Source organism: Aquila chrysaetos, chromosome 7 (genome assembly GCF_900496995.4).
Source record: "Aquila chrysaetos chrysaetos chromosome 7, bAquChr1.4, whole genome shotgun sequence".
Classification (NCBI taxonomy): Eukaryota; Metazoa; Chordata; class Aves; order Accipitriformes; family Accipitridae; genus Aquila; species Aquila chrysaetos.
The window spans coordinates 18,213,635-18,233,224 of record NC_044010.1 but is presented as its reverse complement, the minus strand read 5'-3'; the positions used below and the strand labels follow the sequence as shown (position 1 = coordinate 18,233,224).

Genomic DNA, 19,590 nt, shown 5'->3' with positions numbered 1-19,590 from the left:
CTGATAATGTCTAGTGCAAGTTTTTGATGTTGTACTTAACTCCATATTTGGAGGATATGAGTGGCATCCTTTCTACCCAGAGCATTAATTTTGTTATAAATTATAGGGAAAGAAATAGTTCGTCAGGTTTTGGGAAACTGGAAATCAAGTGCTTTAAAATAAGTGTTGTAACACCAAGGAACAAAAAATAAGAATCCAGACCTTGATGAGAGCAGAGAGTGGCAAAGAAAGAGGAGCAGGAGCCCGTTAACTACACAACGACACACATTTGCTTATCTACACAGGTAAATGCTTGTGGCAGACCAAGAAAGAGGCTTTTGCAATGTTTATAGTCAAGAAACTTAACTTTAGATAATGTTGAAATTTAGTGTAGTTTGAGAGTTCAAGAAAAACTTTGTTGTTACTTCCCTGAATTACAAGTCTTCATATTCAGAGTGGATTTCACCTTCTCTGAATGTATGACAAAGTCCATTATTTAGTTAAATTCTTTTTGTTTTTCATTTTATAATGAGGGAAAATTGACTTAGTCAAATTGACTTAGTCGAGTAAGTTTTGAATGTCATCAGGTCTCTGTCTCCACTGTGATAATGGAGGACATTTTTCCCCCCTTTATTCGTATGGAAAAAAGTAGTTATTGTGGACGAAGTAGATCTAAGATTAAGACTAACAAGTTTTTAACTTGGATGGTATTATTTCTCAACATAACATTCAATCAAGCAACTAGAAGCATTTCATGTTAAATCTGTCTCTCATATCATGGTAGAAATTAAGCAGTCAAAGTTATAGTTGCAACTATATAGGGTCGATTGAAGTAATCTAGTCTCTGGTTCCAGTTACCCACTGTCTCATGGTCTCTGGAGGGAGTGAGGAGGGAGATATCCCTTGTTCAGTTGCCACTAGGGTGGAAGAACAGAACTAGAACTGCTGAACAGCCTAGTAGCATTCTGAAATATCTTGGAGTTTTAGTTGCTAGCTGTTTTACCCATGCTATGTTATGTTTTAGGAATTGGCTGCTACTTTTTTTTTTACACAAATAGTTTGATTACAAAGGTCTAAATGGTATCGGGTTGGAGAGATGAGAGAGAATACCTGTCCTTTCTTACCGAGTTTCGGCAGTTATATTGGACTTCAGGAGATGTAGCATGTCTGTGCTGTTAGGCAGCATCCTTAGGAGAAAAGCCAGACTTCTGGAATCCATTGACTTATCATCCAAGGTTTTCCTTTTAATTTGATAAACCTATATTTTTTTGACTTTTACTTAGAATGAAATTTCACATAAGAACTTTATGACAGTCCCCTTTTTTTTTTCATTACAGCATGAAAGATTTCAAATTGATTTACAGCAAGAAAATAGATCTAAGTGACAGGGTTTTGTTAGGTTTCTTCATACAATGTTTGAAGAAGAAAACAGTCTCAAAATTATTTTGATTCATTTGCTCTTTGCACTGTTCATAAAGTTATTTTCTGCAAGTGCATAGACATGTGTCTGAGCGTATATACATGCATACATATACTTATTGTTTTCTACTGCCTAAATAGCTGGCAGGCTACAGAAGAAAGTATTGGGGTTTTTTAACCTCAAATAAAATGTGTCTTCGGAACATATGAAGATGATCTTAGAACTATTCCTTATGTAGTTTATGCATTTAAGCTCTTGACTATAGCATCTTATGTGTAAGGCCCTAGATCATCTTCAGTGATGTAAGGTATGTTAAACATTTAGGAACTAACTCTCCAAAAGCAGTGCCAGTTAAACATGAAATATCCTGCAGATACATTGTTCATTAGTCATTATTATTATTCTCAGATGTTACCATCTTTTAACTATAGCAACACTCAACAGTCTGAAAAATGTTTTCTCTTTTTGTTAAATTGAAGGTAATAATTCATATTACTCAAATCAATATTTAATTATTAGTCATGCAATGTTTTCTGGATTTCTGGACAATGAAATTTCAAGGCAGGTGTTGGGGTTGTGCATATATCTTTCCTTTTTGTTTTGTTTTTGTTTTGCTTTTGGTTTTGGAGAGACAAAATCTTCTATTAATTCAGATGTTAGTATTAGCAAGATACTAAACTTCAAACCGTATGTCTGAATATCTGTGATTTTGCACATAAAATTGGGTTGTTGACTTTACTTACCAGGGACCACCTTATTCTTAAAGAAATTTAGCATTTACTCCTTGAAATAGGATCAGAAATAAAATGTTAGAATGTCTTAAGTCTTCATCCTCTTATTTGATAAATTTTTATGCCTATTTTTAGTGTGTTTTGATGCAGAGATATAAACGTGAACCAGTGCACTTAATATGTATATTGATTATTGTTAAGATATGTAGTGGGTTTTGATAACTCCTGTGAAAATAAATACGAATTTTAAATAGATTTTTTTAAAAAAAGTAGTGTACCATTAAATCTTAAATAATATTGCAAAGAAATCTGAGGTTGTTTAGAAAAATGAAGCTGGTTTTGCCTCAAATTCTAGTTTACACAGTGTAGTCCTCCATCGTTTTTTATCACCCTCTTTCAGTGAAGTTTATTGTAACACATTTACTGGGATGTCTTAGTGTTGATTGGTTTCATGCCCTACGTGTGAGATGATATATTTTACTGCTCTGAAGATTTTTAGATTGAACGTTATCAAATGTTAGCTTATGTTGAAATATTTCTTCTTTTAATTTCCATTTTTAATGTCTGTGCTTGATACTCTGATGGCTACGAGTGGTTGTTCATAGGAATGAACATTGCACTTTGGTTTATTTCAAAATGCAGCCCTCTAACTTTGCAATATGACTATAGTCACCCCTGCTGTGAGCATGGGTTTGGACCAGATGACTTTTGAAGCCCCCTTCCAACTTAATTAGTCTGCAATTCTAAACTTCTCCATGGTCAGATGGTTGCCAAAATTCTTAGGGAATTTAAGCTTGTAGGCAATCCTGTCAGTAAAAGCAAGGCAAATAGCTTACACTTGCAGGAATGCTTCATTCAGTCCATGGAAGAGCTTGATTACTTTCACTTCTAGATTTTTTTCCAAATTCTATGGAATAACATAATTTAATGCATAAAATGTTTGCACACTAGGAGCTGTAGCCTTCTTTAGATGCCTAGCATTTTGATGTACATTCTCTGATTTATTTGTCAAGACATCCCAAATTTTCGGGGGGCTGTTGTTTCACAGCTGTGATTTTTGTTTCATTGCTTGTTGTTTGTTGTTTCATTGCTGTGACTGTGTGTGTGACTCTGAGGATAAGCTTGAAAACATGAGGTAATACATATCTTTGTGCATGTGTATGTATGTAACACTTTCCTCTTTGCTAATGATTTGTGAAACTTGAAACAAAAGTTTTCTGGTCGAAATTTTCAATTTATTTTATGATGCTTAATTTTGTATCTTTTTTTTTTCTCATTATCTTTACTTTTATTTACATACAGTGGTTAGTATAGATGCTGTAATATGCTAGGCTACCTCTTAACTGGTACATAAGGTTTGAAATTTACAATTTTCTTCATGTACCATTTTAAAATAAAATCTGTTGGAAGATATGATGGTCACTGGAATTTCTTTTTGACAAGTAATACTTATTATAATGAGCCTAGAGGTCATTATGTGTGAGGTACAGTGCCATATAAATGTCTACTATTATTTTTTATTACTGAGTAATTTACAATTCCCTTGTCAGTCAGTGACCCATGTATGAACATTTCTGTATACCAATCAAAGCAGATCTTATCTTTCACAGAAAAAAATCAAGTCCTCATTGCATTACAATATTCTCTGACAAAAGACATTATCATGAGATAATTGATTGTGCTGGAGAATTACAAATGTTGCAGCACCACCAAGGTCATCTAACCCTCACCAATGTCAGCTACCCTATGATAAGAGTGCTTTGTTCATAAGTACTGCTACTGCAAAATGGTGTGATAGTAACACAAAGAGGATGTTCAGAATTTGAAAAAGCCATATTTTGAGAGAGAAAGGCTACAGAAGCAGAACCCATCCTGACAGTGGTAACAGTTTAGTGATACACTGCGGATGATAAAAATGCTGATGGTTAGAAGTTAAGTATCCTATACCAAGTTCATGTAGTTTGCAGTACGATCTTTACTTTTTGAAACAGCTTGGATTTATTAAGAGCTGAAGCTTTATAGCAAGGTGTTCTAGATGCAGAATGCATGCTTAAACTTTCTAAATTTCAACTATTGAAATCTAGGGTGTCAATGATTCCAATAATAATCTGATGACACTTAAGAGGTCAAAATAATTTTGTATAATTGGCAGGATTTCTGTCATCCCTGAGTAGATAATTTAGTCTAAGTATATTGTAACAGCAATTCAAGCTGTGGCAGAATCATCTCTCCGTTTATGGCAACAGAGAGCCTGATAATTGATTTTTAGTTGTGTCATTAGGATATAGAGATAAAGAGAAAAAGCTGTAACTACAACAAACCTTGTGTGAAAAAGCGTATGTTGCAGAAAACCAGAGAAGAGGTGCTACAATTCATTTTTTTTTTCCTCCTTTGAAGAGACGATTCATCTGCGTTCCATATACTTAAACTCCCAAATTAGATTAGATTAAAAAGAATATCCTTCTATGTAGCTAGTACTGTTACTGCAATGAATATGTCTTTAGTGGGCTCCTGATTAATGTAAAAAGACATTAGCATAAAGAAGTTATTTCAGTAAAGTTATACTGATAATTGGTATTTTTATTCCATACTTTGTGCAGTAGCTGCTTCACCACTTTTGAAGTTGAGTATTTATACATAATATTTATTAGGGTCCTTATTTATGCACTTAATTCTCCTACATTGATCTTATGTGTCTAGCAGTTACTCATTTTCATAGACCGACTTTCAAGTTGAGTTCTGAATGTATGTTTTAGAGCATGTATTTCCACCTTTAAAGATCTGAAAATGGCTTCTCATGAGTACATGATCTGCAGAAAGATCTATGGTATTCTTGACTAACTAAGATAATACAACTTTATAGTCGTTAGAAGAAAATGCGTAAGCGTTCTGATGTTCCTTTGTACATTCAGCATTAGGTGTTGTGGATAGGGTGACCTCTTGGCCCATCCTGTGGAAGCCTTTCTGATTTAGCTGGTATCTCAGTGGGAGAGAAGACACACAAGAGGTGAATGGAACTTCCTTAACCTGATGCACTAAAATGGTAGCTTGACTGTTGTGCTCATCTAAAACCTGTAGCTAGCAGGTCTCCTTGGGAATGGCTGAATAGTTGCAGATTTTTTGTCATGTATAACACTTTGGAAAGCCTTTTCTCATTGTGCAAAAAAAATACGAATAATCAGATCAAGCCAAGATACCCAGAAAATTGTCAGACTGTGAAGCTAAGGTGTAAACCACACACCTCTTTGCTCTTTCTCGTATAAATTATTCAGTTTTGTTTATAAAGACTATTTAAGGAGTTGGGTCTTTTTGCAAGCACTACTAGAACTATCGTTAAAGAAAATCCTTACCAACATGCAACTTGAGTTTCTGTTACGAGACATTTGGCAAAAATACTTTTTTTAAGTGGCAAAAAGTGGTCTCAGAGTTAAGACCTCTTCTCTGCTGTGGGATACTTTCTGACAGTAGTGATGTTTGTAATACACAGCCAGTTAGCAATGCTGAATGAGTAGCCACACAAGACTTCCGGATTGCAGCAGTTACAGTTACTAGGGTCTGAGACCATTCATTTTTCGGCTTGTGGTACCATCCGTTCTCATTGTATCAGCCTTCATTCCTCCCATTTTTCTAGCTTGTTTGCTGTAGTTTGAAATGATTAGTTTTATGAGTACAGTATTTTGATTAGTGAAATTTTGGGAGCTGGGATTAATAATGTAGGTTCTGAGTACTTGGTTCTGGAGCATGACTAGCTCATTGGATTTCTAGTAATATTTTTTAAAACTACTGCTCACTAAAATACTGTTGCATGTCTACTTACATTAAACAATTTTTAGAGGTTTTACAGACACTTATTTATTTTAACAACTCAAATTCTGTCCTGGAAGGGGATTACACAACTTTACAAATACCAAAACCTGAAGCACAGAAGAGTGAAAAGACTCCAATGTGATTAAGGACAAATACAGGCTATGTTTGAATACCAGACTGTCTTCATGCCTGAGAGAATATGGAAAGTGTTATTTTTATTCCTCACAACAAGAACTGTTCACTAGCTGATATTATTTCTAGATAACTACTATATACTGTGCTGCCAGCTTCACTATGACATTTTTATGGCTTACTTTTAAGTCATCATTAGCTGGTCACTGCCATAAACAAGATTTCATTTTATCTGAATATTTGGCACTGTGAAGGGTAGCTGTGGAGAAATCAAAGTTGTGTGATCATGGAAAGTTTTTTGGTTTGGGTGGGGTGTTTTTTTGATAAGCATATAGGGAGTGAATACCAATTGAAAGACTAATTTACATCAGTCTGGGAATGTGAAAGGGTCACTGTCATGTGCTCATAGTCACAATGGTTAAAGAAATTACATACAATGATAATCAGATGTCAGATGATAACTCGAGTTTGCAATGAATGTGACCAGAGTTTAGAAATCATTTCAGTGACAGCTGTTTAGTGTTTGAAGGATAAATTGACTTTTTTTGTTTCTTGTCTTTAATTTACTTTTTAAATGCTATTTTCCCTCATATATAATTCTTGCATAGTTATAGAGCTGTCCTAATCAAGTTGAATTGCCTCTTCTTATTTCTCAAATTTTAATCACAATAGAAAACTGGGGATTTTTCAGTAGCTAATCACAGTAAACCCTCTTAATTTTACTTGACATTTATTATTTTCATTCTCTTGTCAGGTTCAGTTCTGTTCTTTTGGCTGTTAATCCTCCTCTAAATAACTATTAGCGTAGTTGCACCAAAATGGTTAATTTTGTCCAACTTCTTGAATATACGTTCATCTTTACTTTGACATAGTTTAATCGTGGTCTTTATTAGTTTGGGGTGAGGGCTATTATTCATGGAATTGCTTGAAACTAGTTACTGCAAACACTAAGGGAGCTAAATAAGTCTTCTGAAAGATGACCCAATAAAACATCTGTCATCATATGTAGTGATCCACTGAAATGGAATTTCATCCTGTAATATTTTATGATTATATAGCGCTTTTCATTTCAGAACGTTTCGCACTTTTTATCTGGAGAGTTCAATGAGAATGCAACCATTCTCATTGCCCTCATGCTAGAAAAGCTTTAATGAGAAGAAGGCTTTTCACAGCAACTAACAGAGAGCAATATTGCTTTTGCCCTTAGTATTGCTAAACCTTTGGCAAAGATTCGACACTTCTGAGAAGAGCTGGTAAATGTGCTTTATTTTCTGCCAGAAGAGGAAGGGAAAGGGTAGAAAGTTGTCCAACTTGATTGAAGCTGTTTATAAAGGACATCCACATAAAGAAGACTGGGAAGTCTCACACCAGCTGGCAGGTGAGCGAAGTCCATGCCAAGCCATCCAAATGACTGCATGGACCCACCTTTACCGATGCCAAGTCAATATGAGTTTTGTGGAATTAAATGTGCATTTACTCTGCAATTCCTAAGGGACAGCAGCTTTTTCCCACCAAACTTACTGGTAAACAGGCAATATTACTAAAATTGAGATCAGAAGTTTGAACCAGTCTCACACTGGACCACCTCACTAAACAGTTTTCTTTAGAAGATTATATTGTGATTATTTTTCATAATTTCTTCCTCTTTTAAACAGTCCTTAGTTTTTTCTTTGGCTCTGCAAGTCTGTTTAAAATACTTATGACTGTGTCCCTTAAGCAACAATTAACTCTCTGTGCTACTTAGTCCTGTGATTCTCCCCCAAAAGGTTGATACTCCCCAAAAGTTCTTTTTCCCCATCTGCCTCAACTTCACTTTTGCCTTTCATAGATTTCTTCCGTTCTGTTTCAGTTTGAAGAGTGGCTATAGCAGTGTCTTTTCTCCTTATCATGCTGGTTTTTGATAAATCACTGTAAGCCCTGCAATTTTTTCATGTATCTACACATTAAGATTTCAACATTATTACTGAGACTTGAAATTTCCGAATGACAGAGGTCACAAAGGCTGTTAATCAACTTCATATCAACATCTGTGCACTTCTGAATTCCTGTACTCTGACTCCTTGATCCACCATGTCTGACTAAAGCTGTCCTTTATGGAGAAAAATACCTCTGAATCCACTTGTTTAGACAGTATTTATGCTTTCAAACACATTGAGACTACAAATGAATGTCTTTTCAGTTACTGAATTCTGTTGCTATCGTACAGCAAGGCTTAAGCCTATATTGTCAATTTACTTGTTCCCTAGTCTTTCTCTGCAAGCTGGAGTAAACCAGATTAGTGTACCCAGCACTCTACTGCGTCTGCTGATAGGCCACCATCCTTCACTGCTTTGTGGAGAACCAGAGGCTCCCACTGCAAACCTTTCACTTGGCCATTCACTTGCCATGTTTTACTAAGCTCTTGGTAAAAGGAGAAGTTACCTACACAGTATAGCTCATAGCCCGGAGATGATTCTTTTGCCCGCAAAGTGTTTTGGAGCAAGAAAACCCTCTCAAAATAGACTAGTCATAGTTCACTTTTCTTCTTACTGTTATCTTAACCATCCCTTTTTCAGACACCAGCTGAGACAGGGAAAGGTTTAAAATGTTTGTAGTATGTGTCATGAGAAGCAGCATTAGAAATGTTTCTTGAAACTTGAGACTTAAAACAGAATATTGTCATTCAGCAATATAAAGCAGAGGATTACATTTCTTACAGGCAGCTTTTCCAGCAGAAGTAGTGTATCTGTTGTTCACATTCTCTGTTATGTTAGTGTGAGAACTATCGACTTTTCTTAAATTTGTCTTTTCCATAAATACAAGTAAGAAAATACTTACAAAAGCATTGTTACATTCTTATTCATGTTTACCCTAGCTAGAGGACAGTAATCCATCCCATAAAATGAAGCTCCTTTTTATAAAATGTTTAGTCAGTAATTGATACTGTACTTTAAGAGATTGAAAAACTAACAAATATGGAAAACCAAAACACAGAATACATTAATTTTTTAATATATTTTCAAAGTTTATCCCCCAAATTATTGTCATTTTGGCAATATATTTAATTTCAGTGAATGTGGGAAAAGGTGTGTAAGAATCATTCAAGCAATAAGTTTTGTATTATATACATTCAAAAATATTAATCTATTTAAGCAAAGATTAGTTTCTCAAATGAAGTTCATGTTATATGGAATTAAAAACGTTCATCCAAAGCAAATTCAGTCAGGCTTTAACCAACCTCTCTATCAGTTGTCTAGTGAGGAGGAGAAGAAACTAAAAGAAAATCTGAGATGTAAGCAAAAATAACATTTAGACCATTTTAGCTGAGAGAGAGATTATGAGAACCTGTTTCCTGAGTTGAAATCTGACATCAGTGAAATAAAAACCCTGCACATGAACTACAGGTACATCCCCAGAACTGTCAGGTCACATATAACAGATAGTCCTTCCAGATACCTGGTTCTCAGGGAGTAGGGAAGTATTTTTCCAACTTCGCAGGACAGAGGTCAGCATAGATCTTCCTTCAACTTAGAGCACAGTAGATAACGAAAAGTTGCCGATTCAGAAATCCTTAAGACTAGCAGGAAAATGAATCATTTTCCTTTCTCCTATGCAAGTTTCACTCCAGACAGGTTTAGTTCTTAAGGTCATGAAAAATGGATCTGTTTCCTTTGTCTCCTCTCTATCTGCATATTTCTGCTTATTTAACAAAAAAGAACTTGCCAGTCTTTGTGCCTTTTTTTTGTTACTTCATGTTATCTTCTAAATATATTTTTCTTCCCCCAGAATATTTGTAGTTTACATAAGGGGATAATTTTGTCCTTTTTCATTGTATTGGAAAATTAAGCATATGAGTGGACATGACTCATTGTAAGCAAAGGCCTTTAGATTCTGAAACAAATTAGATTTCACGTTGAATTGCTTTTGGATCCTGCCGCACCCGGGGAGTAACGTGGGAGCTTCTAGAAAATTTTAAATATGTAATGTACATATGAAAATAAAGTATTTCAGTAGTTTTTCATGTGTAATGTAGTCCAGTTAATGACCTCAGTTCTTCAGCCAGTTTGGGTCCCTTTGGTCTATACAAGGTGTCCTGCACCACTCTGAAAACAACAGGAGTTGCTGTTGGGAGATACCCCTCCAGATTAACGCTTGTTTGTGGAAGGCAAAATTTCCACAAATTATTCTTATTCCAACCATCCCTCGCTGCTGCTGGAAGGAAAGTTGTATGCAAAATATTTTGCAACTGTTGGAAGTAATGTTGTAGAGCAGGTCTACCTGGAATGAAGTTGTCGTGGTTTAAGCCCAGCCAGCAACAAAGCACCACGAGGCTGCTCACTCACTCCTCCCTTCTGGTAGGATGGGGAGGAGAAAATATGACAAAAAGCTCATGGGTTGAGATAAGATAGGGAGAGATCACTCAACCAATTACCGTCATGGGCAAAACAGACTTGACTTGGGAAATTAATTTATTACCCGTCAAATCAGAGTAGGGTAATGAGAAATAAACCAAATCTTAAAACACCTTCCACCCACCCCTCCCTTCTTCCCCAGCTCAACTCCGCTCCCGGTTCTCTCCACCTCCTCCCCTGCAGCAGTGCAGGGGGACAGGGAATGGGGGTTGCGGTCAGTTCACCACACATTTTCTCTGCTTCTCCTTCCTCCTCAGGGGCACGACTCCTCACACTCTTCCCCTGCTCCACTGTGGCATCCCTCCCACGGGAGACAGTCCTCCACAAACTTCTCCAACGTGAGTCCTTCCCACAAACTGCTCCAGCATGGGTCCCTTCCACAGGCATGCAGTCCTTCAGTCACAGGCTGCCCCAGTGTGGGCTTTCCCATGGAGTCACGGCCATCTTCAGGGGCATCCAACTGCTCCAGCGTGGGCCCCTCTCTGGGCTGCAGGTGGGCATCTGTTCCCCCGCTCCCCTCCATGGGCTGGGGGGGACAGCCTGCCGTCCCACCACGGGCTGCAGGGGCATCCCCTCCTCCGGCGCACCTCCTCCCCTCCTTCCTCACTGACCTCGGTACCTGCAGAGGGGTTCCTCTCGCGTTCCAATCCCCCACTCACTGCAGGTTCCCCTTCTTGAATCTGTTCTCCAGAGGCGCGACCGCCGTCACTGGTGGGCTCGGCCTGGGCCAGAGGCGGGTCCAGCTTGGAGCCGAGGAAGCTTCTGGCAGCTTCTCACGGGAGCTGTCCCTGCAGCCCCCTCCCCTGCTACCAAAAAAACCCCACCACACAAACCAGTAACAGAAGTTTATGCATAATTTAAAATTTCTTATATTATTTCAATGATAAAGTCAAAACCAAAATGAAGCAGACTTTGGGTTAGGCTTAGTGAGTCTAAAAAGGAAGAGAAATGAATCAGCAAGTAATATCAAGATAATGGTAAAGCTTCCCTTTTTTATGGAAGTTGTCAGGATAACTACAACTTTTCATATTAATTTGAAATGTAGCTGGATTCTGTATAATTTAGACACAGAATTTTAATTCTCATGGCTTCCAAACAGTAGTATGTAGGAGTTTGGTTATCTGTATCACAATTTGTTGCCATGCACAGGTTTTAAGAAAAAAAATATAATAAATAGGCGTTTTCATGTGGAACATGAATCAACTGATGAAAGTATTTTTGTGTATGGAAGTTTCACATGAGTCACATGAAGGACTAACATCTTTTTCTCTCATACTGTAAGTGACATATACTGGAAAAATATTATTGAGGGTTTCAGATTTATTTTTTTTACTTTGTTTTAGAGAATAGCTAAAATTTACCCCGTTGTATGAAACATTTTAAAGCTGGAAAAAATGCCCATCTTTGAGGGAAGAAAAAGTATTTTTTCACATATTTTAATTACTGAATGTTATGATCATCATATTGTCACACGATGAAATTCTCTGAATAATAACTCATAACAGCAAAGTGGTATCATATGTGTTATGTTGACATTCATATGCCTGCATATAATTGACACCTAATTTCCACTCTTTTCCTTTATGCATCTCAATTCAGGATTTCACATACTTTAAATCAGGATAAGTCGTCCAAAATAGTGTATTACAACCTTTACTAGCTATAATTAATTTCTCATAAATTTCATTTTACTAGAATGATGTTGCTGTTATGTGGCATTTAGCATTATCTAAAAGATCTGTTTTATTTGGTTTAGAGAAATAGCATATTCTGTATATGAACTTTTTCTTTTTTTTTTTTTTCAGTAGCTTAAGTGTTAAAGCCTGAAAGGATTTAGAAAGCTGCATTGAATGTGTTAAGACTGTTAATGAAGCCTCTGAATCTAAGGACAAAATTAGCTCTCACCCACACTGCGCAAAGTACAGCAACTGTCTGATAGAATTGCATCATGACTTTTACCTGGGGACACTAGTATTATATTCACTTGAAATGATGAAATTGGGAAGACAGGTGTCCCCAAAGGACACTTTAAGGAGCTTGTACCTACATAAATTGCTCGACAAAAATCCCTGAAATTTGAATATGAGACCTATGTAAAAATGCTTATTGAGTATGAGCGACAGAAAATACTTTCTATCATGTAATGCTTGCTTTTAAGAGTGTACAAGAATATACTTTTGATACAGAATAACCCAGGAAAGAAAGAGTGAAAGGAACTTTTGAAAGCAAGGACTTTGCACTACTTAATTTCATTAGAGGGAAGGGTAGGTCTGCATATGAGTTTCTCATTCATCAGAATCAAATGCTGGAGAACAAAAAGGGGGCAGCTACTTGTTTTCCTTGATTTCAGTGAGTGGGAAAGATGCCTGTAGCTGTAGTCATGGAGAAGAAGAATCTCCAAGATCTAGAATATCCTGTTCTTCTCACCTCTCAGCCCACACAAGTTTCTTCTTTCAGGTATAGCACAGCCATCAGGCCCAGCAGATCCGTAAAGAACAAGACCAGGAGGATTGCCATTCCCTTGGCATCATGCTGTTAATCCCCTGCTCCTGATTTCATCTATTCCTTCCTGATTTTATCTATCCATTTAAATTGCCTGTATTTGCAAAAGATTGTGAGGACTGAATAGCACTTGACACTATCTGGTAATGTAGGCTTGTAACAGGCTGACAGAAAGCAGTACAGGAGGAAGAGGGAGTAGAGGGAGCAGAGCAGGAAGAATAGAATTGGATTCCCATAGAGCACTGAAATAAAAATGTTCTAGATAGGGTTATGTAATGGAAATGTATATACAAATGTGAATGGATATAACCGATAGTATAAAGCACAAAGTAAAATTGCTAATTACAAGAACAAAAAAATTACAATAACATATGTATTTGAGCTGTACATTTTTGCAGTAATTTCAATGGTTTCTCTTCGGTCACTTACCGAGAAATATAGGAAGTGATCTGTAGATAAGGTGTTTACTAGCAATACAGTGGTGCTCTTTGTCCAGTATAAGCTCACAGATAAGCAGAGGTTTATAACCATTTTTTTTCCCTTTTTTTAACAGAAAACTTACAAGAATGTGAGTCTTAAGCAGTAGTAACCGAGAAGAACCTTAGAGATTAAAAAAAGGATATTTCGATATGTGGCATTCCTGTTTAAGAATACTCATGTCTTTTCAGAAAAGTGTCTGGCAAAGGCACCTTACAAAAGTAAATAAGGATTGAGCTTGAAATCTCTAGCCTCCAAGACAAAGTATAACTTCTTCATAGTGGGCTGCTGAGTGTGCTGATGACTAAAAGGAAGCACTTCATAAAAGAAGGGTTTAGTTTTTTCTCCATAATGTGTGTTGACTCCAATAGCAAAGAACTAAACATTTCCATATTATGTCTACTGATATCTCTCTAACTTCCACAGTACTATGCAGCAGTGAAAAACGCACTGGTTACTTCCTCCTAGTGGAGGAAAACATGTTCCTTTTAATAAAAAGGAGATGTATTTCATGTCCGTCATTCCATTATAATTCTTATGGGGAGATTCTTACAGATATCAAGATAACATTTGTCCTTTACTTTATTAAGGTGAATGTTATTAAAACTATATAGCCTATCATTGTAAAATGGAATCTTTAGACCTGACTCTTCTAGCTGTTCTTAGAACCCTTTGTAAAATTAAAATGAAAGAGTTTGGAACTACTGAATGCCATCTATTTGCATTCATCAAAATTTAGAGTGATTTTGCATCATGTGATGATATAAGGACATCAAAGTTTAGGAATTTATTTTGTAAGAATTTTAGAATTAAGAATTCTAGTGCATGCGAGAATATTAAAATTCTTATTCTTACATTCTTGAAGAAGTTGATAAATTATGACACTGTGTTACCATTGCTATTTTTTAGGTGAAGAGGAGTATTTTATAAACATGACGATAAGATGAAGTAAACAAAAAATCTTTAGAGATTCATTTTACAGCTGTGGGTTAAGACACACACACAAAATCATAGGCCTGTGACCAGCAAGTTGAAGGAGGTGATTTTCCCCCTCTACTTCCCTCTTGTGAGACCCCACATGGAGTACTGTGTTCAGCTCTGGGGCCTTCAGCATAAGAAGAACATGGACCTGTTGGAGTGAGTCCAGGGGAGGGCCATGAAGATAATCAGAGGGGCTAGAGCACCTCTCCTGTGAAGACAGGCTGAGAGAGTTGGGTTTGTTCAGCCTGGAGAAGAGAAAGCTCCAGGGACACCTTATAGCAGCCTTCCAGTACCTAAAGGGTGCCTACAAGAAAGCCAGAGAGGGACTTTTTACCAGGGCATGTAGTGATAGGACAAGGGCTAATGGCTTTAAACTGAAAGAGGGTAGACTTAGATTTGATATTAGGAAGACATTATTTACTGTGAGGGTGGCAAGACACTGGAACAGGTTGCCCAGAGAGGTTGTGGATGCCCCATCCCTGGAAATATCCAAGGCCAGGTTGGATGGGGCTTTGAGCAACCTGGTCTAATGGAAGGTGTCTCTGCCCATGGCAGGGGAGTTGGAACTAGGTGATCTTTAAGGTCCCTTCCAACCCAAACCATTCTATGATTCTATGAAATATGAGAGATCAGTTGCCTGGGATACTGTAATAAATTTTAAGTAGGACTCTTCAACAAGGAAAATTGAGAAAAAGCATTTATAATTAGGAAATAAGTTAAAATCCTGTAAAATATTGATGAAAAGCAAGAAATGGAATAACTTGAAAATGCCTTTAAGAACACATACAGTTTACACAGGAAGATGCATATATTTATTCCTTATTTACTGTTTACTCAACAATTGATATAGTTTATGACTTCTAGTATTTACCTTTAGGATTTCTGTGGCAAAGGTTGGACCTCATTTATGTTGGAAATAGATTGATTTGGTCTTAACCACATTTCCATAAAAATACAGTATCCTACAACTTAAAACATACACTGAAATCCTACCAGTGGACATACAGATTCATTTATAGATAAACCTATTTTTACTTTGTGTATAGAAGCATAAGGCTATATTCCTTACCATTTGTTAGTCATCAGATCAATACTTAGAAAGGCAGCCTCCACTACAGCATTGCCTATTACTTTTGAAATACCATGAGCTATGAAGGAAATCTAAAATACCGAGAAGAAAGCAGATACAGTGTAAAAAATTGTATACAATATCTAAAGGATATGATGCAACAACTACATAGGATATAGTTGTCAATGAATTTGGTAAATACAGCTTACTATTTTAATTGACTCAAAAAACTACAAAATTTAGGGGTGGGGAGTGGGGAAGGAACGAGTGTAGTAATTTTGGATTTTTGCAAACGGTTGGCTGTTGCCTTACTAAGCCTTACTTGCAAAATTAATTCAAATTGGCTTGGATAAGAGCACTGTCGTGGATTAAAAGCTGGCTGAAAGACTACAAACAAAGGGTGTCTTGAGGGTACCACAGGGATCACTGCTAGAACCAGTCATTTTTAACATCTTTATTAATGATCTGGGAGAGAGTGTTAACAACATGCTAATAAAATTAACATGTGATACTAAATTGTGAGGGCATAGAAATACTTGAAAGTTAAAAAAAAAATGATACAAGGCCTACAGAGAGATTAGAAACACTGGCAGAAGTACCACAGTGAGCTTCAGCTTCAAGAAAATGCAGCTCAATTAGATCTTGTAAGGAGAATTTGAAAGATGGATAACGTACTTAAAGAAAGTTGGAAGCAATTACACAGAAAAAAAGCTGAAAGTAGGAGTGATAATTAACAGCAAACTGAATGCGCATAAGCCATATAAGAGGGTGGCAAAGGAGGATGATAGCAGCTGGAGCAGCCCGTGAGCCCCTAGGGCTGTGGATTAGGCTCTCAGCAGCTAAGCTGGAAATTTTTAAGTTTGTTAGAGCAGGGACCTGGTAAATGTTGCAGTGGGGAGCAGCCATAAAATGACAGATTAGTCGTTTATGGGTTTTCTTCCTTCTTCCTAATTTCTTTGTATGTAACATGATGTTCTAAAGGCCACATCACTTCAATGTTGCAGCTGTTGAATATGACCAGTTAAGCTAATATTGAATAGGGGCACGTTACTAAATTGTTATTCCTGAAGTACCAGTGGCAAATATCTGGCAGAATCTTAAATAATGAATCAAATTACAAATAAATAATAGAAAATACAGTGGTATTGATTACTTTTGGGAGCGAAACCAATTTAGTGCACATACAGCAGCTAATAAATATCTTCAGATCTCAAAATTTCAATATTTCTGTAAGTGAAATATGAACACTTTCTATATCAGAATAATAAATGCTGAGTCATGTTTACATGATATACTTAGTACTGAATTCTAATCACTTCAAACACTAAAAAACTGCTTTTGGAAATCTCGGTATGCGGTGTACAAAAATACTAGTCTTTTAAATCATATTTAAAACAATATCTCCCCCCACTTGAACTGTGTTAGTGTAAAGAGGTAACTTTCTTCCTGTTACTGCATGTGTCTAAAATTTGTGTTTAGACTTTGAAAAAATAACTTAATGTTTTGAAGACTCAAGTATTATAAGAGAGCATAAATTATTATATTCATACTTTAACTAATAATTTCTTCCATTTGAGACCTCAATTTTGATTTAACTAAAATTCTACTTAGTTTTCAGCAGGAATAGCTGTATGTTAATCCCAGCTGTTTGTCTGAGAAGTAAAAAACAAAAAGGTTTACTAACTTAAAAAAATACAATGCCTTTCTTTTTAAAAAGAATAGATTACAGTTAGAGCATAAAGCTACATGCAAACCATGAAGTTTACATCTGGTTGTAGGGGTTTCTCCAGTCTGACGTAAAAAAAAAAAAAAAAAAAAAAAAAAAAATTAAAAAATAAGGTGGTTTTTTTTCCTAGTGGAAATGTCTAAAGACAGTTCTGGCATACAACAAACCTGAGTCATTAAAGTTATAGTCTTTTGTTCTTTTTGTAAGTATACAAAAATATGATCTCTTGTCTGTTTTGCTGCTGATGGTGGCAAAATGAATCTTTTGTCCTCTGAATGTAATTTATCATAATTGCTTACACACACATGTTGACAACATGATTTGCTTGATGGAAGTGCTGCTTCTGACGTTTTAGTTTTGTTAAAGGGTGTTTTCCAGACTGGCTGTTTTCTCTCAGAACTCCACGAAAATATCACTTATTTCGAGGATCCTGGATCCTCCTTATTTGTAACCCTTTTTTATCCACTAGAGTAAATCAACTCATTTATGTTAGGAATCTATCACAAATATTTTAGAAACTACTCATTTATTTCTGTCTGTTTGAAAGAATCTTTCTAACCAGTTGAAGTTTAAACAGAGTTGCGGCAACAAGAATCTGAAAATTAAAGTGTCATTTCTCTCATAAGAGCTCAGTGTGGTTTTCGAGCTTTATCAGCTGAGGAGGCAAGATTTGTTGTGGAAATGTGTGAAACATGGACAGCAGATCTTCTTTGTCAGCTGTTTATTCTTACATATCTGCTTCCAGTTGGCTCACACTACTTGTTCTGGACATAGCCAAGCAGCTCACATTATTGGAAGAGCATCTGCATTGATTTTGAAGCTGTGCGTTCAGTGAGCATGTTTGAAGAGGCAGTGATAGCCTGGGCAACATTTACTGCATTAGTTGTTTGTGAAACTAAAGGTGAATTATCTTGGAAAATTGATCTGGCTGAGCGGTAACTGTTATTTTATCTTAAAGATATTTATGTAGCAATGTTAGGTATGAAATGCAGCCACTAAAGAAAGCATCTCCTATTGTAACTATGTTGCTTAAATGAGGAGCTGAAAGTCTGTCCATCACCTCTGATGGGATCTATACATGTAGCATCCATCAAAGCTTTTTGGGGTATGGGGATGTAATTGTAAGGACTTTTTGCACATACGTTTCTGTAAAATAGCTAGCAGAACCTAGAGAAGAAAAAGCTGGGGGAAAAGCCTTTGTGATGACTCATTTATGAGCTACACCTCTTTGAAAAATAATAGAAGTTTCCATCTTCTATAAAATTCTCAAAATGAAATCGACACCAATTGTGAGTTTTGTTGGTTGCGGTTCCAGTAATCTGTTTAGTATGCTACTGAAAGCTGGGTCTGTCTGAGTGCTCTCTATCAATAACAAATGTTCAGTTGTTTTATTTGCTTAGCAGTTTGCTCCAGCTTTAGTCAGCACATTGAAATCTACATTTTGAGTGCTTTTTTGAAACATTTGTTAAATAGATTTTTGCCTTCTTTTGATGATTAAGGTAACATTGTACAGTTCCAGACTGGAGTAAAATACACTGGGTTTTATTTGTGATTAAATAGATGCAAATCTCTCTCTATTTTTTTTTTTTTCCATTTAACTTCAAACTGTGGGGCTACTCAGTCTATGGACATAGTTATTCCACTATAGTACCAGCATAAACAAATAAAAAGCTGGACATGATACTAGATTTTGGTCAGAAAATGAAGTTCTGTTTAAGTATTCTTTATGTGTGTAGTACAGATTTACAATATTTGAGGGGGACAAATAAAATATGTATCTTAATTCCTGAAGACTGAAGTATATCTTTGTCTCACCTATAAATATAAACAAATAGAGTTCATTAAGTGAGGTTTGTAAACAACTAAAACTTGCAAGGTCACTTGGCAAGTCTTTTGCAACTTTTTAATCTTTTAAAGGTTTTAAAATATTAACTATCTAATCCTTTCAAAAGCTCAGTGAGAAAAGCAGTAAGTACATTCACACCACTCAACTCCAGGCAGCTAGAGCTAGGCTCCACTCTGGCACCCAGAAACACTTGCCTGACTGGATTTAAGCATGTGCCCTGACTCCCAAGTTGGGCTGAGACCTAGGCACACTTCAGTCCTCTTTCTTCTTCTCCCATTTTTGCATGCCGAGTTTTTCACGAGAATCAGCTAGCCTTGTGGATGACCATGGAACATGCTTCAGAGAGCACCCACAGACTGTTCCTGCCCAGAGGTCGCAGTGCAGCTTAATGTTAGCCAGAGCAGATAAGAAAGCGCCAGTGAAATGAAGTGGCATTATTCCTGTTTCAGCGGTGGCGTATTTTATCAAAATGTTTAAGCAAACAAGTGATCATTAGAGCAATCTGCTTGTTAGAAGCAGTGATTGCTCT

General features: G+C 36.5%; 1 protein-coding gene across 5 annotated transcripts in view; it reads left to right on the top strand.

Annotated features, from left to right (window-relative positions):
* CADM2 (cell adhesion molecule 2) overlaps nt 1–19,590 on the top strand; it is a 699,058-nt gene that overhangs the window by 160,539 nt on the left and 518,929 nt on the right. For 2 of the 5 annotated variants that reach the window (XM_030020126.2, XM_030020123.2), the window contains exon 1: nt 7,294–7,447. The exons of the other annotated variants lie outside the window; for them this stretch is intronic. In XM_030020126.2, coding sequence (XP_029875986.1) covers nt 7,327–7,447 — 121 coding nt within the window. In that variant the 5' untranslated portion in view covers nt 7,294–7,326. Of the gene's footprint in view, nt 1–7,293; nt 7,448–19,590 lie in introns of those variants that run through there. 5 annotated transcript variants of the gene reach the window in all.